Source organism: Coturnix japonica, chromosome Z (assembly GCF_054131305.1).
Source record: "Coturnix japonica strain WE chromosome Z, WE-NBRP24, whole genome shotgun sequence".
NCBI classification, from domain to species: domain Eukaryota; kingdom Metazoa; phylum Chordata; class Aves; order Galliformes; family Phasianidae; genus Coturnix; species Coturnix japonica.
Window position 1 is genome coordinate 63,838,995 of NC_140702.1, and position 21,885 is coordinate 63,860,879.

Sequence of the window (21,885 nt, forward strand, 5' to 3'; positions counted from 1 at the left end):
AAATTTTTAAAAAATTTAAAAAGTGCTCCACACTACAGATATTTTTCAGAAACCACATACATCCACTAGCAATACCACACTTAGAAGTTAGACATATCTGGAGGTATTTGACAGGCCTTTCTAGAACTTTATACATTGTTCATGCTGCAAATGAAAATTAACATAATAAATAGCATAAATATCTCCATCATGTTAAACGTGAAAATAAAAACTAATTCAAACGGGTGAATTACATTTGTAAAATGATATTCCTGTTCTGTTTCCACAAAACAGTCTATTTTTTTTTATCCTCTGAATTTGACAAGTTCTCTTGAAAGTGTAGGTAAATGAAGAATTCATTGTGCTTTACCATAATTTAGTTCAGACAGATTATTTCATCTGCATGTACTACCAGCTGACTGGATGCCAGCCAGATCTAATCTTGAGGTCATACAATTCTGTCTACAGCTATGCAGCAGTTGGGGAGAGGCAGCTTCCAACCAACTCTAGAAGAGAAATTTGCATATATGTGTTTTGACACAATTTCCAGAGGTACAGACCATTCACCAAAGAGCCTCAGATCCTGATTCCCTAAAACACACACTCAATTTTATGTACAATCAGTAGAACTATTCACAGATCATAAAAACTACAGAACATTTGGCCAAATGAATGCCTTGCAAAAAACAGTCAAAAGTAAAGGAACAAAAGGTGCACACAGATTCATACAGGTGCTTAAAAACCATATACACATACATCAGCAGGAATATTTTCTACAAATAAATATATGAGCCTTTCTGAGGCTATGAGGAAAAGTATATTTAAAACAGAATAATTACTAGCTTATTTGGAGAAAGAAATCAGTAATGCACCATATTATCCACTGGCACTAGTTGTCAGACTAAAGACAGCTACACAGTTTCAAAATTCATGATGTAATATTAAGGTTGTGGTTACTGTTTTGAGAAACTGATTTTGTTCTTCCTTTGCTTACACTGTACACAACAAATGTCTGAGTAAGATGAAAGGTGATGCACTGTAAACAAAACCTTGTAGAACCTTTACAGAACCTTGTAAACAAAATTCACATGCTACTCGTTTCTATCTGCTAGGCATATCTACTATTGCTTTTCTGACTGATTTTGGTAATACTGTGCTGGGAACAATCTTCAGAAATAAGTCATTTGTCATCATGTTTACTACATATCAATGAAAGAACAAAAATGCAAGCACTCATATATTTATTTAAAATTCAGATGCTACAGATGCTCTAGAAAACAGGATAAACTTTTTTTTTTTCAAAGAAAATATATTAAGTATTCTTTATTTAAGAAGGCAATAACAGAAAAGAGAACAAATAGAAATTTTGTAGAAGTCTCTATAAACCATCTTTAAATGTTTTGTATGTTCCACAGTACTTCCTGAACATTGCTGCATGCAGTTTTCTTGGATGCTGAGGACTGTAAATAACCAAATCTAAAAAGTTTTAATCATGCAGTTGGGCATGACTGCATACATATCAAACAATTCCGATACACACAGAAAAGGACTGCACATCCGTTTTTGAAGACATTCAGAGATTTTATGCACTGTATAACTCCAGCCAAGAGCTGAAAGTAGCTGTACTTAAGTTAATCCAAAAACTAGGAATGATTCAGGAAACTGAGCTTTCAGAAAAACTGTCCTCTTCAAAGGAGAAAGGTTTTTTGTTTCCCCAATGACTGCCATCAACTAATCAATACACATACTGTGCCTGGAAGAGACCACAGTCATTAATGTTCTTCAGACATTACTTAAACATACTCTCAAAGCTGCCACAGCTATTAAACAAAACAAACAAACAAACAAAATAATCCAAAACCAGAAAGAACCACAAGAAAGTACCACCATAACCAGATCTTTCCTCCACTCCACACAGATGAAACTGAAGGGTGAATCATAGAACAGCTGTAAAAACAATTAATCCTGAAGAGCTGCAAACATACATAGCCATTTCTTGTTCAGTGCTTGCCAAATCTACACAGTACTTTCTCACACCAGCAGTTCTTGACAGAACACAATGAAGATAAAATTGAGAAAGAGAGTTTTAGCTAACAATGAATTAATCCAGACTCAATTTTCCACATTTTGGAAACTTTCCTACTAAGTGTGGTTTTGCCACATATATTTGAAGGGTCTACAAATAATTAGTTAATACAGCAGAAGCAATCAACACCAGCTTTCCTTAAATACATGCTGGTTGCTCTGAAAGTAATGCCTTCAACTTTTTCTTTTTTTTTTCATGGAAACTACAACAGATATGAAGAACATGATAACTATTTGAATGAGCAAAATAACAGCTACGAAACACTATTTCTCAACAGAGTCATCACCAATAGCTACATATTTTCACAAGTGATGAAAAGGAACCTGGATACTGTGCTCACAAATACCAGAACAGGTGACCTCCTGTTGCTGTCACCACTGTTGAGACATACCACCCGCTGCCTCAATGTGCTCATCATTCACAGGCTGGTGCTTGGAAATAAATGCTTGGAAAGCAGAAATGAATGTCAATGGATGCCATTTTTCCTGCATAGAGGAATTCAGTGACATGGAATATGCTCCCAAGGGCAGTGGGCACAGCCCTGAGCTGCCAGAGTTCAAGGTGTTGGACAAAGCTCTCAGACATGGGGTTCAGATTTTGGGTGCTGCTGTGTGGAGCTAGGAGTTGAATTCAGCAACTTGTCTGGGAGAAGGGACTGACTGCAAGACTGTGTGGTGCTTAGCTGCCTGCTGAGTTAAGCCACTGCAATTTTCATTTGGAATATTTCATATCTTGAATTTTAGAGATTGTTTTTAATTTTCTTAATTTTATGAGAAAAAAAGGCTTGTAACTCTGCTGTCTCTGCTCATCATCTTGTCCCTGCAGTTGTTCTCCGCAGTGCCTTTTGGAAATATGGACTAATTTAAACCAAATTTTCCAAATAAACTCTTTATTTAGTTGCCTTAGAATGTGTCTATGAATTACTCACATTGTGATTCTTAGATGTGGTTTTGCATGAAATATTGTAACAGTATTTAGATAATAGGTATATTTCTAGGCCTGGCTGGTAGGATACTGTCTGCTTAACCATATATAAATTTGGACAAACTACTTGCTTTACGATGATCTAAGTCTGTAAAAAGAGACAAAAGTATTTGCTATGGAGTTTCACAGCAAGCCATATTTTGCCAGAAACAATTTAGGTAAACCTATTTTCTTGATACTATTTAAAATGACAACAATGATACCAAAATATGCAAACCTGCTTGAACGGTAACTAGTATCACCAATCACATTCTAATACCTCAGGAACAACTTCTATTAGTTGTGGTGCATTATTACTTTCTTATTTGGCCAAAATATAAAGAGGACAGAAAACTATTAGTGTGTGTTGAAAACTGGGCTACAGTGATGCTAAAGAGTTTGGAGAGAGATGGATGAGGAGTGGCTGAGGACTCCCTGTTTGCTGGGCCCAGAGCGGAGGAGCTGAGGAGAGGCCTTGTGGCAGCTGCAGCTCCTCACAGGGAGCGGAGGGCAGCGCTGAGCTCTGTGACAGCGACAGGGCCCGAGGGAACGGCATGGAGCTGTGCCGGGAAGGGCCGGGGTTTGGGAAAGGCTCTGCCCGAGAGGGGGGTGGGAATGAAACAGGCTGCTCAGGCGTGGATTTAAGGAAGTGTATAGACAACACTCAGACACAGCGCTTGAATTTTGGGTGGTCCTGTGTGGAGCCAGGGGCTGAGCTCCTTGTGAGTCCCTTCCAACTTGGACCGTTCCATGATTCTATGACTCTGTACTCAGGATAGCTAAACAAACAGCTAGTGAGTACAAATACCATGGCAAGTGAAGCTTGAAAAAAGCTGCCTCCACATTCAGAAACTTGTACTGACAACTTGTCATATACTTTCCTTCTGACATTACAAATGAAAACACTGTCCTGGTTTTCTGAGGTAGTGTTAATATCACACCGATATTTTGGCTGCCATTGAGAGATATGTGTTGGGCCTTTACTGAGCAGCAGCATGGATGGAGTGAAGGTCAAGGACCTTGAATTGAGCAAGCAGGTAGTTCCACTTCATGTGACATCATGCAAAAGCCATAAAGCTGAGGGGAGCTGGCTGGTGGCAGGCTCTTGCTGGGCAATTGTCTGGCTGTCAGCAGGTGGTGAGATGTTGCTAGTGGGATGTCCAAATTAGAAAGAAGGGATATACATATCCCCCTACTGTTAAAAGAAGTTTGGAAAATGAATGTCTTTTTAAAATATGTAAGTACTACTTAAGTTCAGTAGTGAGGCATTACAGTGCAAAAGGTTAAATTACTGCACGGATGTGATGAACACCTTACTTGTTGAAGCTGTGGAATTCCAAATTTTAGTGCAAAAATTAAAAATATGCTTCGCACTGCTCTTTTCCTTAAAGAACATTACAAACGTTTTCCTTAAAGAACACTTGAAGAAGAGCGTTCCTCTGTGTTCTTTACATGGCACACTAAATCCTTGGGGATCCTAATCCTGTGGCCACATGAATCTCTACAGCAATAAATTTAGAGTGAGAGGAAAGTACATCCTGTATCATTCTATACAGTCTGCTTGAACACATCTTTCAAGATCATTTTTCTTCATCTGCCTGGGTACTGGTATAAGGTGAAAGTTCCAGTACTCCAGTGGCTAATAAAAGGAGAGGTTAAGTCTCCAGTACTCAGCTCTGGCTTTGAGAAAAGGAACACAGAAGAGTTGGGAAGATAAGAATCTGGACACAGCCAATGAATAATTCTACAGTGCAGTTGAAGTCCACACTGCCCACAGAAAAGAACTGGATACTCAAAAAGTATTTTATGAAAGTACAGGATGCTGTCAGAAGCAAGAAGTATTTCTTGGTGGAAAGGAAAACTTCCAAAGAGCATTATGAACGATCTAACCAAGGAACAGAGAATACAAACAACAAAATCCGTGAAAACTGCTGAAAATCGGGAGAACTTCCATTGTATCAGTGACAGCTATTGAACTGCTGTGGTAACTATTATAAGTTATTTGTTCTTTATTGCTAGGAACAGAGTTTTCATCCTTACCAAGTGATAATAGGAGACTGGCAAGGTCTAGTTTGGAAAGACATTTTACAAACACAGCATTACTAAGAATAACATGGAGCTACACATAACATAATCACTTTACCAAAAAGACTGCTAATGATTTCAATCTTCAGCATTAAAGTTTAAGCAAGCCTAAGCCCAACAAATTGAGCCTGCAATAAATAGCATTGAAAAATGGCTATATCTCTAATTACGTTACCAACTGTCCATTTTTCTTGTCGCTCCTCCCTAGAAGATGAGCACCTAAATGATTACTGAGTTTGACAAGTCAGACTGTTTGCAGTAGTGCTAGAACTCAAATGCAACAGAATTTGACGTTGCTATAAACTACCGGAGTACAAACAAGAGTAATTGTGGGCTAAAAGAAAAACCACACAGGCACGGTAGAAAGTAAATCTAGATGCAAGGTTGTAACTCTAAAACAAGAAGAGAACTGAAGTGCAGTGCAGTGAAACCTTTAGTTCTTCCTGTAAGACTGTGTGAAGAATACCTCTGAAGAAAGGGAAAATCTCAAGTGAAATTTCAGACACACCAGCGGAAAATTTAGCATGTTTAGAAGACTTACACTAAGCAACCAAATTTGTGTTTACAGAAGAACTGAACAGGTAATGAAGTCCTGTAATAGCAATGTACAATGGGAGTGGGAATGGGCATTAGAATTTTTTTAAACAAACTTTTAAAGATTATATTTGAAGATCCAAAAAGCATTTCTGCTCAGGTCTTAAATAAAACACATACTTGTTTGTCCTAAACTAAAACATGCATTACATACACTGTGCTTGTTTTGGAAAGACAGTCTTTCACACACAACAAACCACAGATGCTGCCTTACACTGGCAGCTGGTTTCTCTGAAAGCTCATATTTGCATCATGCTTTAATAAAGTAAATCCTACTCTGAATACATTAACTGAGAAACTGGTAACATAGCTGACCAGTACAGCTCAAGAAAGCAGCATAGAAGGTATTCGCTGAAGTCCTGTAAAGAAAGAATGGCTGGCACACATGACCTCACAATCTTGATATCAAAGGGAATAGTTCCAAGGAGCTCCCACAACACAGATTTCAGTAAATACAGGATAGAAGGCATTCACAAATGTTATAACCAGTTTGTTCAGTCTGACCTGTTCAGAAGAGGCTACGGTAAGATCCCTCACAAGCAAACAAACAAACAGCCCTTTGAAAACAATTCCATAACTTTCCTCTGAGAATGGACTACATCTTTCAGGAAAACAACAACAAACAAACAACAAACAACCCCCAAAACTGCTGAAAGATCAGAAGAGAGAAAAACATTGTTTCTTCCATTGCAAATGCCAAAACGGACCATCAGGATGATCCAGGTTTAACAGTCCTGTGCTATAGCTGCTCCTTCCCTTCGTTTCATAACTTACAGATTTACAAACTTGTCAGCAAAATATAACAAAAATGTTTGTCTTTTCACACAACAATGAAAGCTTATCCACATACACAACAACAGCACAATTTTCAAATTTAAAACGTATTGAAATTTGTAGAGATTGTATAGATGTTCCATTGACAAAACATTCAGCCCATCTGAGGTAGAATTATTCCTTGAGACAGAATGACCATCTAAATGGTATTGTCAGCTAAGTGAACTAGATCTATTTCAAACTGAACAGCAGTGATGCATTAAGTCTGCAAGAATACATTTTTCTGGGGGAGGGGTGGATGACAATGGAAAAAATAAAGGACAAGAAACATGAGCAAGAAAAAACAGAAAATTAAAAATACACTAAGCTACATGAAATAAGAGGGATGGAAGAAGAAATGGAGAAGTGATGCAAAAGGCAGCAACAGAAAAGATGTTCTATGCAATCTACTAAGAGGTGTAGGATGAATCAAATAAAGGATGCTTATGAAAATCACATTTCAGTGGCATTAAAATGAATGGCCCTGAGTAACACAGTGAATACTATTTTCTCTAAATAAGAGAGAAGACACTGGAAATCACACCAATATTTTTTGTGTTGGTTTAAAAATATCAGCAGTTGTTTACTGGTTCCTTCCCTCTTGCCAACTTACACTGGAACCCAGAGACAGCAATGTCTACACTCCCCTAAAGACAGAACCTTTAAGCAGGTTTATTGTCAAAAAGCCTGAAGAGTGCAGGCTCCCCAGAAGTGTCGCATTTATGGTGTTAAGGGCAGATGGCATTTTATAACCCTGTTCTTACTATGTTGTTTTAAAGCATCTCCAGAAAAAAATGTATTTCAGTCTAATAATTAAAGATACAGAAGAAGAATCCTAGGGCTTGTCTAAGTAGTAGCTTCCATGACTCCAGCTACAGTGGTTTATACAGACACACTTTGACCAGTTTAGGTCACACATATACCAGATATGTTTAAATACATACCCAGATGAAGTACAGAATAAAACCATTTAAGACTTCCTACATTAGGTACTCGCAACAGAATAAATCATTTCACTTACACTGGGGCAAAACATCCAGAAACAAGTTGTTAAATGAGTTTCACTTTGATTTATAATATCACCATATAAGCAAGCAAGTATATGAATGATCAGACTTTTAGGTTTACTTTCCTAACCCAGAAGCAACATATCTAAAAGAAAGACAAAATATAATGCAGTTAACAAAAATAATCTTACCTTTATTAGATTTGGACGACTTGTTCTTGTTAGGTTTAAAACAAGATCCCCTTGATTTATCTTCTCTGTCCTTAATAAATTTCTGTACATCGTCCAAAGAAAGCTTCTGAAGGACAACTACAGGCTTAGCTCCTTTATTCAAGTCTTCAACTAGCCCAATCTTCTCTATTTTGTCCTTCTGTTCACCTTTAAATTCAGTTTTCCTTGACTCCTGAGTGACATTGCCATCTTTGTCACGCTTGATTTTTGGAATGACAAAATGTTTCAATGCACCAGATCTCGCCCCCAACAAATAACTGGGAAACTCAGCTTTATTGTCAGGATGTGCTTTATTACTCTCTACTTTACTCTTATTACTGTCTGTCCTTCGTTCATCCTTGCTGTTGGATGATCTAAAACCAGGTTTATCAGGTCTCGATTTGCTAGAATCTCCTTTGCCTTCCTGTTTAACACGAGGGCTGTCAGGTCTTGACTTTTGATCTGACTTCTGATCCCCAGTAGAAAATCTTTCCCTTGATTCGCCTGAGTCATGTCTGTGTTTCCTTTCAAATTTCTCAGGTTTTGATCCATCAGTTTTAATACCATACTTAGAATCATGTTCATTTCTGTTCGAAGATCTCAAAAATTCAGTCCTTCTAATCTTGGATGGATCTCCTCTGTATCTTTCTGATTCCCTGTCATCAGATCTCTGTTTAAGGCTATCGTGGTCACGCCTCTGAGTATCAGAAACTGAACGCCCATCTGGCCTTTGCTTCACTGGATCTGATCTACTATCAGATTTTACCTTCGAAGTATCAGATTTCACATCAGGTTTATGCCTAGACAATTCAATTTTCTTTTCTGGCAATGGCTTACTGGAGTCCCTCCTGTTATCATGCCTATATTTTGGTGTTTCAGGCCTGCCTTCATTCTTCTGCTTGGGTGTTTCAGGCCTGCCTTCACTCTTCTGCTTTGGCGTTTCAGGCCTCTGTCTTATTTCTTGTTTGCCATTATTTTGTTTTCCCTCATTTTGTTTCATCTCCATTTGTCTGCTCTCATTTTGTTTCAACTCTGCCTGTCTGTTCTCATTTTGTTTCATTTCCATTTGTCTGCTCTCATGCTTGATGTCATATTTAGCTTCTACCTGCTTATTGTCATTGTATTTACTTTCCAACCTTCTGCTCTCATTTTGCTGAAACTCCATTTGTCTGTTTTCATTTTGCTGGATTTCTGTCTTTTGAACCTCAAAGTCAGACTTTTTCCTAAAAATCTCAGGGTGGTTTTCAGGTTTATGTTTAAGAACTCCAACAGTCTCTTCTTGGGGAATACACACAAATCCATCATTATACTGCTTAATCTCTTCAGGTTTTTTGATAGCCTCAAATTCCTGAGTTATTGTTGCCTGAGAGTCCGCTCTTCCTGCTTGCTGAAGATCAATACTAACCATCAGTGCTGGCCTTGCCCCATTTCCTGCAGAACCTGTCTCCTGAGAAGCTGGCCTATTTCCTCCAGCAGCACCCCCAGCCTCCTGTGGTTTGTTTTCTTGTTTTCGCTTCTTCAGAGGCTTATCTGCAAATTAACAGAGAAAAATCACAAATTATATATATAGAAAAAGGTCAATTGTACAAGCCATAATATCTTCCCGCATAAAGCGGCCACTCTCAGCATGTATGTTCATACACAAGAAAACTCACTGAATTGAAAAGCAAGAATAGACCTTCTCTAGCTAATAGTTTTTAATGTATTCATAGACTATTCTTCATTGCCAGCCAAACAGAAGTGTCAATTATTCATTAAAAAAAACCTCAAAACACATGAAATCAAAGTTCCCATAAAACTCCCATAAGAACAACCTAACAAGCAGTCACAGAAAATAATGACCAAGACAAGCAAGCAATCAAAAATATTTAATCTTGAAGCAAAAGTCTGCAAAGACAAGCATAAAGACACCTTCATAACTGCTCTTTGATGAGTACTACTGTAAAGATTCTCCTTTGCAGATACAGGCTGCTTCATTATACATGAAATTAGCAGGGATCTACAACAATTAAATCAGAGGCTCACCCTCCATGGTTCAGTGCATTAGTTGGATTTAATGGATATTAGTGACATGAACAGAGGACCAATGTGCAAAAATTATTAAAATAACTCCAACACTCCATGCTTCTCTTTGAAGCAAAACAGTATGCTAGGAGTTGGAGCCTATCCCATAACACGTATATTTGTTAGGGGGGCAACTATATGATTAAAAGCTTGAGTAATTTCCCATCAGAACCATATCACTCTTCACTGATGAAATAAAAAGTGATAAATTTACTTAGTATAAAGAGATTGAGTCTTCAACAGTCCTCCTAGTTTATACAAAAATAAATAAATAAATAAATAAAAAGTCTTATATAGAAAAAAATAAATAGTAAGCCAGCCATACATGCTGTAATTTGATAGAATTCACAGAAATGAAAAGTGCGTGGAAATATCAAAATGAACGGGTTTTGCACTGCTATTAAAAGCCATTTATTTTAGCAACATGGTACTATAAAGTAAAATTAATTAATGCCATTAAAGCTGTACTCATTTGTGAACTACCATCATATAATTTGTTAAAAATAAAAATAACATAAAAAAATAGCAAAGCAATTACCTCCTCCATAATCAAGGAATCTAGTTTTAAGTCTATGGAATAACTAAAAATAGGTCATAAATTCTGTTCTGTAAATCTATGCTCAGCTCAGACTACAAATGGAATGTTAGAAAAATAAGTAATTTGTGCTTAGATCTGTGTTGTCTTAGCCAGCTCTCTTCTAGAGCGCAGCGGAAGTCTAAGAAGGATGCAATCAAAGATGTGCCTAAAATTGTATAAATTGTAAACAAAAATGACAAAATATGTCTTATAATGCCATGTTTTAGAAGATTCTTTTTCAAAACAATGTAAACTTGGAAGGATCATCTTCAAAATTAACATCAGAACACAGGGACAAGGAGAATCACAGAACAGCCAAACGGTAGGGGCTGGAAAGGATGTCCAGAAATCATCAAGCCCCACTGCACAGCAAGTAAATTTCAGTAATGTGGACAGGCCTTTTATCTCCCATCATTCTCATTCTCAAATCTATTTGTGCACTTCCACTTCCTACAGTTTTAAAATTATACACAGCCTTTAATGGTTGGTAGGCAGTGAAGACAAATAAAACAAACTCCATGCAGAAAAGCCATCAACTGAAAATAAGTTACTTTTCAAAAGTCAAAACAAAATCCTATAGGAAAGCCTGTCAAATTTATGATAGACGTGCCACTTAGAAGTTTATGATAAACTTGCTACCTAGAAGAAGCAGCTTTTCAGCACAGATTTATTTTTTGTGTAGGGCATATTAATTTCTATAAACTAATGATTAAAATTTAATATATAATATATAAAATCTTCATAGAGTGACAAAAATTCTTTTTCTCTCTGTGACTTTGAGACCTTCGAGCTTTGACCCCACTGAACTTCATGGTAGGTCTCAGGAATAGTCAGGGAAGTGGGCGCCTCCAGAATGAGAGATGATAAGTTTCAGATATTCTTTTTCTTTTCTTATTTTCTTTTAAGTGCACACACGTGTACACATTATCTTCTCAACTGACAACTTCGTGAATTTTGAAATACAAATTAAGAAATGTTTGCTCTTAAGAAAAAATTAGTCAGCTTCTTCATTTTAACTCAGAAACATCAGCCACACACAAAAAGGTTTCATATAGCTCTAATTGAACTGTAGCCTTTAAGACATGACTGCTGCCACTTAACTGTTCCATTCCTGTAAGTGAGCTTATCATTCGTAGCAGAAGGGAACAAACATTCACACTGTGCAGTGCATCTGTTTATGGTGCTAGCAAAGATGAGTTGCATTAACCTGTCAGACTGAAAAAGCTGGCTAAGAGTCAAGGAAATGTCTCCTTTTGCTACCCCTACTGCCAAGCAAGGCTGATGGCTAAGAGCTGTGATGCCTTAAACTGCTGTAGCTGGATCAACCAAAACTCACCTTTAAGAGCCCTCATGCTGAGGGCTCCAAGATTATACAACCAAAACAATTCAGGTAGGACCAATTTTCACTCTTGAACTTCTGTAACTGATCAGGCACAAAATGCTGTTCATCTTCATCATCCAAAGTGTCTACTTGTAATTTGAGAACTTATAAACAGACGATCACATCATGACTTGGTACATTCCCTCTAAACACAGAGCATTTTTGATGGGCCTTCTTCATTTCTCTTGACAGCTGAATACTGATGTTTGTCACAACCACAACCTCCTGTGTTCTTATCTGAGAAGAAGATGCCTTCAAAGTTTTATTTCCCTAAAGGGCAAGGTGGCTGTAGACAGTGTGAAAGATTACTCATAGATTTCTTCATATTTCCAGTGCATCTTGATGGCCATCTTCAGAACTAGAATTGATCATTACAGTTTTGCCTCTAACAGATTTTTGGATCTAGGACAAAATACCAGCTGTAACAAGGGCATCCATTACAAGTAGGATGAATACACAGTACCACTATCTTCATCAAGAATAACTAAAAAAAGAATCCACTGAGTGAGCACAAAAACTTTTTAAGTTGTCATGATGGTTGCAGAAGAGTGAAAGGCAAAAAACACCACTGGTCTTCAAGAACTTGATCAAATCTAAACTGCACTTTGAATTATATGAGCTTAATCAACAGACTGTTGAGCAAAGGTTAATTAATTTCTGCAAATGGATGTCTTGAAATCTCCTCTTTTACGATAAGACATACGCAAATTTACATAAATTTACTTTGTTAAAGAATGAGTTCAAGGACCCCTCAGAATCATGATGAACAAACAAACATAGGGACCTTAAAAATATCCATTAAAATGCACTTCATATCCTTCAATGCATAAATGTCTAATCTTCATCCACTTCAGTCCGGAGACCCTGGAATTTCTTTTTGCTATCAGGATCTATAAGACTAATGTTTTTCTTTCAGATTCCACCGACCTACATCCAAAGCTTGTTAGGATTCTGAACAGGTAGGCTGAGAAGCTGGAGATTAGCAAAGTGTGATATTTTTTTGCTTTACTCTGTAACAACTTTTGTAACATAATGAAAATGTTGTTAGAACAGCTTTCTGACCGCATCAGAGATTGGGCATCCAAGTTCACCTTCAGATTCTTTTATTTCTAGAAAAATTATTCTCTTCCTCTAGTTTTATAACACGAATGTAGATACATCCAAAATGATCCCTTGAACAAACTTATGACAGTTCAGAGTACTGTCTGATCCCAGTTATTCTCCAAAAGAAGCATTTTTTCTACTGGAAAAATCCATATGGATATTCTCCTAACATAGCAACACATTCACCAGTTTATAGCAATTTAGTGCCCATAAGCTACCTCATTCTAAAATACAATAGAGATGACGTACCAAATTAAATGTCACTGCAGTTCAAGAAACTAAACATTGCAGGAAAGCACAGGTTTGAGCCAAAAAAGTTTTATTTATTTCCAAGAGGCTATGTCTTACCTGTCCTGTTATCAATAGTATTCTTAAAGACAGGTATGGCTTTCTTCTTGGAAATTTCTATGTGTCAAAATGATCAGTACTTTCAGATTTAGAAACTATTTAATTACCATGGAACTTTTGTTCAAAATGAAATTGCGCTGAAATAACCACAAATAACTCCAAATTCATTTCTGCTGAAATGACAAGTCAATCGCATGAAGAAGCATCGTCCTGAAAACAGACGTATTTTGAAGCTGAGTAAATGTTAGGGACAGAGACTGGATGCGGGAAGAAGGACAGAGACTGGATGCGGGAAGCTGGGTAAAGAAATGTCTCAACCTGAAATTTTTCCAAAGCAGCAGCCAGAACATCACTAATGCTGAAATTCCCAAATGTTACTGCTTTCATGAGAATCCAATAATTGCCTTAAGTATCACATTGAACTCTTTCAGCAAAAGAATAAAATAGAATAAAAAATGTATTATTTAGCAAACAGAAACGGGTGTTTTAAAAATATATGAGAAAAAGTCTCAAAAAGAAATATAAGATTGCAGAGCCTTGTTATAGCAGAATGTTAACGTTCCAGTCTCACTAATGCTGCTTTGCAGACACTAAAATCCAGAAATTTCTGAATGATCACAAGTGACCTTGAAGAATCAACAGTAAAGTTATCTCTTCCTCATTTACACTCTGTAAAGATTTAAGTTGGAGACTTCAGTTCTGGGATGGTTCAATGTGTAGGTACTCCTCTTAAGAACTGCAAAGAAGACAGAACCTCAACACTGAATTCTGGATCAACCATTTTGATGACTCCAGGATAGACTTTTTTTTAAAGAATAAAAATGAGGAGTCTAATATTTTACAACTCTGCCACTCCTTGTGGATCACATGGTTATGCCTCCGCTCATTTGAAATGCAACTTACTTGTACTATTTAGATCAACAGTTAGTACAAGTGTACTAAACATATCCAACCTAGCAGTCTAATCCTAACTTTTTGTAAGACCTTTTGGTATTCAACAATACAAGTCAGGCAGAGTCCAATTACAAGTTTATCTTATTTACGCTACCAATCAAGAGGAGGAACTTCCATCAAATAGCCGACAACCATACTCTCAAGTAGCAAAATTATGTTTACTGACAAGTATTTCACTTTTCCTAGACATTCTTTACATATCTCTTCCACAGTTGTCCAAACACCCTGTCCCACCAACCAAAATTGTTCTGCAGATCAGAAACACCTAAGAGACCTAAATGTGATCTATGTATCACAATGGTTGATATATTAAATTACTTTAATGTTACAGATGTTTGGCCTAGCAACTGAATGAGGGCGAATAGCCATTTTCATACTGCTACTTCTTCATAAACATTCAGCATCACTGACTGTGAAAGTCTGCTCTCCCCTCAGCTTTTCTGTAATATTCCAACAATCAAAGCCATGAACAATCAAAGAGATTCCCTTCCAATTACAAGAATGGATTCCCACAGCACAAGCTCCTCCACTTGCAGGAGAGACTGAGTAAACAAAGCTGAGCAATTTCAGTCTGACAGCTTGCTCATTTAGGGAAGAGAATGGGCAATGATTCTGGTAAGGGAAAACTTTCAGGACGGAACATAATTACAAAGATTCCATAAATAAATAGACCGAAGGGCTAATTTTTAGCAACCCGTCAAAAGAATTGAACAAACTTCTGTCTTCCTTGCAAAAAAGAAAGCCCATTAGAAGAGATGTGCAAATTCATCCAGGACAAAACACAACAAGAGTAAAGCAGGCTCTGACATTCCTTGGAGTGTAACTTTAGAATCTTCATTTTAGCAAGTTTCGCTCATTTTCTTAAATGCAACAATAATGTCAACAGCATTGCTAGACTATAAAATATGATCTTAGGAATCATTCTGACCAGAAAATGTCTTGCAACTAATTATTCCCTGTCAACTACAAGACTCCATAAGAAACTGGGGATAACAGGAAATGAACTACAGACAAGTATAATCAAGTATCTACACTTTTTGTTTAGAGACTGGAAGTCATAACTTAAATTCCCTGAACTTAACAATATTCCCTACAAAAACAAGTATTTTAATTCATTTATAATATAGATTTTTCTGACATGGATGCTGGTCTTTAACCATGTGAGAATTATAGAAGAATTATTGTGAACAGTTACTGTTCTCTAAACCAAGTTGTTAAAAACAACAACAACAACAACAAAAACTGAGCAAAAACCTGAAGCGCAATTACTTCTATAATACAGAATACAACACCTAATTTAACAAGAAAGCAAAAACATTAGGTTTACTGAATGCTACTTATTTCAAGTGTCGCAGATTAACAAACCCAATTATTTTTTATTCATTTCCATGAACAGCAAACCAAAGGATTTTAACATTTATTGGTGAATCCTTTTAATTTCCCTTTCAGATGACTATATTTTGACATCTTCACTTACACTCAAAAATGTCTTCAACTGACTAGATCTAGTAACATTCATATAGTATAATAATGGAAAAAGATCAACATCATTTTAGGATGATGTCAGAGTGAACTCAGTGACTACCACTTATAGAAATGTTGGGCTTAAATTCTTAAAAAGCTTTATTAATTAACAAGCCATTTCTCCATCAAGATTTAAGTCCATCACAGAAAACTGACTATCTCATAAGAAGTAAAGTAATTACTGGGCAAGTAATATTATAAATCCTACCATTTAACGTGCAATAAAGGGGATATGACAGATTACTATACAAATGCCTACACTTATGTCTTCACTGATAAAGAAATAAAATCCCTATTATAATCCCTAAAGTAAGGTATATTTGGAAGTGAAGGGCAATAATTATTAAAACGACGTATTCTTTCATTTCATTCATTGGCTACCTAATATTACTTAAAATATTAATTCTTAACAATATTCTGTTGAATTCCTGTTCAAGAGAATTTGGGAAAGATGGGGGTAAAGCGAGAAAGGGAGAGAAGCTGGATAAGAACTTAAAAGGTATGAGAAAAAGTTTACTTACCTATAGCTGTAGTTTTGATAGTTTTGCTCCGGCAGATTCACACTCTTGTGATGTGTGTCTCTGCTGCTATGGACTGGCAATGAACTTAAACCAGAAGGGCCCATAGCAGGCATCCAAATGCCCCCTAACTGATCCATTTAGTGGAAACCATGTTATTACAGCTTTTTTCTTCCTAATTTAAAGCACCTAAATTAAGACCCCAAGGAAGTGGGCAAAATGGATGCTCAGATGTAAAACATACAGGGAAAAAAACATAGATATGAGTATGCTTGTCTTATTTTAAAAGATGCTTCTAATACTCTTGACTCTTTTTAAAGAAACAACACATATTAGCCTCTCCAGTAAAACGGTTAGTGATGAACAGTTTACTTAGTCTCTTATGAATGGTGCATCATAGAAACACTTCTTAGAACTGGCCTAAAAATCTAACAGTGAACACAGTATACTACATGTGGACTAGTTTAAATTAAAAGCAAACAAATCTGAATTTTAAGAAATCTAAAGCAATTTGAAAAAGAGTTTATGAAAAATGAGGGGTTCCTCTCTGTTTATTTTTTCCAAGTAATTTCCAAAGCTATTTTCCCTTTTTTGAAAGATTCAGGGCTCCTTTTAACACTATTATCTTATAAATCCTACATAATTTTGATTTGCAGTATGTGATTTAAAAACAAAACAAAACAAAAGCATGAAAGCTTTGGAGGTAAAAGCCTTGAACATGAAAACTAATTCAGGAACAGGTCTAAATCTTGAAGAAGGTGAAGAACTTAATGTAATGTTCTGGGAAAACTTTAGGTTACCAGCTTTGAATCTGCTTGACTATACCGAAAAATAAACCATTTGTATCTGAACAGCCACAAAAGATACATTGGTACTGAGGTTACCAAAACAAAATTTCGTGCTGAACACCACCCTCCTTGCCTGAAATGAAATATTACCAAGAAGCATAAAAATTATTGGGAGAGAAGTTTCTAAAACTGATAGGATTTCCTGGCATTGTCAGTTTCAGAATGTGAAATAATAACTGATCTATTTGTGTGAACAGAGTGGATTCAGAGCAGGGATCTCTGTTCTTTTTCAGAAGCATTCAAAATCAACAACTACTACAGCAAATGTGACCACTAACAGGGATTATAAGAGAAAGATATCCTGAAGAACCTAAGCAGAGGATGGTTAACTTGTTGATCATTGTGGAAAAAGATAATCTTTTTCTGTATTAGCCCTTCAGAATCACCCAAACTATGACTAGTTAGATGATTCAAGTCTTGATAAACAGTACCTGGATCTACCCATGACACTATATATCTTTTCAAAACAGGAAATATGATCTAGACAGGCTGGCAACTCGTATCTGATGGGAATATAGAGGCCATTATGAGAGAAGCAATAAGAAGGAAAGACCTGAGCAGCTATTACTTTGTTGTAAAGACACTTGACTCAAAAAGCATACTAGAATGAAACTTCTGGTGCTGAGTCTTGATATTCAAAATCTCCAATTAGTCCTTTCAATAACTCATACATACAAGTTGCTCGCAAAATGTATCCATACAGAGAGAATTTCTTGAAAGTAGAAGGGACAGGTGTAATCTTGTCCCTCCACACAGAGGAAAAGGACAAAATGAATTTTCAAACTTTGTACCTTCTTACTGTGATAAAACCAATTAAACCACTCAAATGCAAGAAATCAAATACATTGAAAGGATAGAGTTGTAAAAATAAGAGTACAGAAAAGCACTCATACATGGAGACAAGAGTTCTGTTTTGTAATATCTGTCCTTATTTACACCTGATACACATTTAGGAAAATAAGCCAAATTTTGCATAAGTGATTTCTGCACTTTTTCAGAAAGCAAAAGCATGAGAATATGGTGGCAGAAAAAGTATACTGAGTTTCATAGAAGGCACCTTTGCAAAACTAGTGATCCAGCTGTGGACTTGAGAATGCCTCTCAGTTTGAGAGACTTCGGCTAAAAATTTCTGATGTTTTTATTTAGATTTGGGGGAGTGAGTAAGTGGTTATATTATGGAAGGTACTATGATTTCCAAAGAGCCCTAAATCCCTATTTTCCAAATATTATAGGTCCACTTTTAATGCTAAGGACCTTCTGTCCCATTGCCCTAATTAAGAGTGGAGGTTGTATGATTTTTAACAAGAACTCCTAGAAAACCATCTCCTCCTCTTGCCTGGAATAGTTCCACCACACTGCCAGTCCCAAACCTTGGAAAGAACATGGCATACCCAGCTAAAACCTTACTGTTTTAAAAAGAAGCATCTTCTAAGCCCTGATGAAGCACTGCACTATAGAGATTTCATGTCTAAAAAATGGACAGAAGAGATCACTGACCTGCTACCAAAACTTGAGAGAGTGCAATTCTACTGAAAGTACTTCACAAAAGGTAAAAAAGGCTGCATACAGAGAAAATGATACATGCCTGCAGTAGGAATTCAACATACATCTCAATTACAAAAGCATTAAAGACACTTCCATGCAAATTTCCGCATGTGCTAACAGCTACAATAAAAGCACTAGAGGGATGCTAGCTATTTTGCAGTATCATTTATGCTATGCCATCCTGCTGTACTTTGTCCAAATACATGCTACACCTGCTTATCTTCTGGACATAATATGATCTAAATTCATGATAAATGTTCTAAAGTGCACAAATGCCAGGTTTTCACACAAACACGGTAAGCAGCTTCTCAGAACATCACAACATATTTAGGAGTTAGAGGACATATTTCAAACAAGCAGATTTTGATAGGAGCCATTGAATAACTTTCTCGTTCTCACGTCAAACCAAACCAAAGCAAGTATAGAACAATCCCTGAGCATACCAACTTGCAGAAGTAGGATCAACTTAGAAGCAACCACAGAAATGTTACCCAAAATAAGAACTGTATTTTCTCCAATGTAACAGGTTTTCAAGTAACCTGCCATTAAACAGGCGATAACCCTTCTACTCAATACTTGCTTTAATCGTGACTAAAACTTTGGCAGAGAGAATACGGCTTCAATCTAGCACTGAAGCACCATAAACCAACGAATAAATGGTGATCATTTATCCCAAAATAGGGCAGTAACTCCTGCACCTGATCCACAGTAACTCTGGAAGAACTGAGATCTGGGAAAGGATACGGGTACAAGTGAAGCATAGAGTTGGAACAATTATTTGGTGAGATGGTTATCAAGCAATGATGAAGGAGAGAGACTACATCACAAAAAAGTCATTCCTTTCCCCAAGAGGAAAAAAGCCAGTCTGCCTGTGGCTATATAATAACAGCACACAAACTTCACAACTTAAGTACATAATTTCTTGAAACCAAGAAAAAAAGGAAGAGTTTTAGACTTTAGTTTGAAGTTTTGAAGGTTATGGTACACCATAAAAAATACACTGTATTTTCCCAGATGTTTCTTATCTAAAGCATGCTGCTCAATCTACCTAGCACTGAAAAAATAAAAGCAACTTTACTAGAACAAAATATTAGGAGACAGATCCCAAGCTCCCCACGAATAAATTTAAAATTATTGATTACAAGATGATGTAAACAGAGTATAAAAATGATCCATTTCATTAAATCAAAATTAAAGGCAGTAAGGATCTCATGAGGTGAGCATCCACTTTCTACAAAGATTAACAAACATTTTCTAGCAGGGCTTGATTTAGTTACTAAATGACAAGTATCTGAAATTGTAGTAACCTCAGCAATTATATTGATATACACACTCTCCCTCTCTCTTTTCTGATACCTATAAAATAGAAACAAACAACCCCCCCCCACCACCACACACACACACCATGAATAGGGAGAAAACACGCTATCTCTGGTGGCTAAAACCCAAACTCTACATAAAAATAGTTACATCCTTACAAGTATGTCCAAAATCAGTCATTTTCAACTACTAGGTTTTAAAATTAGAATTTGCTCCATTTACACATCAGCAAAATTGTTCCTGAAATTATGTAGTAAATTTGCATTATATAAGATTATTTTTTTTCTCAGAAGTTAAACACAGTGCAGAGGAAGCTCTGAAATACTTGAGAAATACTTGTGTTAACATATAACTACCTCATTCATAAAATAAATCTTAATTTCAAGATTTGCACATTTATTTTGATTTTTGAAGCCTAAAGACCACCAAACCACACAAAAACAAAAAAAATAAAATAGATTCAAACAAAGTCAGTTAAGTGAACAAGTATAGCCACTGAAGTGAAAACATTTCAGAGGCTCATCTGGTTCTGTGTTAGAGATCATGCAGATATGGTATTCCTCTAAAAATTATAATACCTGCATAATAATGAATAATAATAATGAAAATCCAGGTGAACACTGGATACAACATAGTACGTTTTAATCAATCATTACAGTGCTTGAAAAGAATAGATGTGATTATAATCTAACATCTTCACATTAGGTTTAAATGGGAATATGAAGATGGGAGAATATTTTTTTTCTGATTTTTCTTATGTAATGTAAGCATAAATAATTCAGCTAACATAACTTAGAGCAAATTTTGAAGTATGGTACTGCTGGGATTTTAGAAGCTTTAAAAGGCATGTTAATCGTACTTCATTCGGTCTGGTGGTTCAAGTAAGAATAGATAAGAAAGAATTCTGAAACATAAGAACTTCGCTTTCCACACAGTAAGACCCCAAATAAGGAAAATCAACTATTAAAAATATGCATATAGGAGAGATTACAGTTCATTGCTGGAGGGGAATGGAGATGAATGTTGTAGAAGAACCTACACTGAGTAAACAGAATTGAACTATGTGACAATGAAAGGAAGTATTTTTTTTTTTTAATATATATATATATATGAGTTTTGTAGGCATATATATATATATGTATATATATACTAGTATAATATATAGTGTATACACACACACAATCCTTTTACCTTTATCTTGCACTTCTTTTGAAAATCGCTCCCTTTCAATAGCTGATTCACGTTCTATCCGCTCAATTTCAGCCAATGCATCCAATTCTACTTCATCATATGACGTTATAGTTCCTTGTTGCGAAACCTGTTGCTGTGTCTGTACCACAGGAGTTTGAGGTTGTTTTGCAGCAACTGAAGTGTTCTGTTGTAAAACAGGCACTTGTTGTGCCTGAAGGAAAGCTGTCTGTTCATGCTGCGGCAAACACTGAGCAGCGTTTAGTGGGTGGTTAACATCCTGTGGAGTAACGGGTGTTTTAGAAGTCTGTCCTGGGTACTGCACATTAAAAGGAATATCACCCTCTGACACACTGCTGTTTTCCAAACCAGAAAGCATATCATCCTGCTGGTCCAAATCCGAAGATCTTACACGAGAGAGTCTTAATGTAAGCTTAGTGGAGTCCTTGGAAGGAGAACTAATGATATCATACATTGCAGCTTTTTCAGTCTGGTCTTTTTCATCCTTGCCTAACTTCATTTTCTTTTGTTTCTTTTGCTTTCTTTCTGGAGAATCTAACAATATGTCTGGGGGAACATCTCTAGGTGATGAATAAGGTGGAGGCTGAGATTGTAGGATTAAAGGTGGTCTTGATCCTAGAATAATAATTCAGAAAAACTGAACAGTTATGTTGTTTCATGTTTATATAAAAACACACTATATATAACCTACATATTTTAATGTGTATTTGTAAATATATCTGTGTTCATAAAAGATCTAAATAAGATTGGTAGGAAG

The 21,885-nt window shown here is 36.3% G+C and overlaps 1 protein-coding gene across 14 annotated transcripts in view; it reads right to left on the bottom strand.

The window, feature by feature from the left end:
* NIPBL (NIPBL cohesin loading factor) overlaps positions 1-21,885 on the bottom strand; it is a 140,231-nt gene that overhangs the window by 37,927 nt on the left and 80,419 nt on the right. For 7 of the 14 annotated variants that reach the window (XR_014939728.1, XM_015848466.3, XM_015848465.3 and 4 more), the window contains 2 exons: positions 21,111-21,743; positions 7,719-9,266 (listed from right to left, as the gene is read on the bottom strand). The exons of 1 other annotated variant lie outside the window; for it this stretch is intronic. Coding sequence is in view for 12 of the 13 variants with exons in the window: in XM_015848466.3 (XP_015703952.2) it covers positions 7,719-9,266; positions 21,111-21,743 (2,181 nt within the window). In the remaining variant the exon portion in view is untranslated. Of the gene's footprint in view, positions 1-7,718; positions 9,267-11,713; positions 11,745-21,110; positions 21,744-21,885 lie in introns of those variants that run through there. 6 more of the 14 variants (XM_085529882.1, XM_085529881.1, XM_085529880.1 and 3 more) reach the window with 4 other exon arrangements.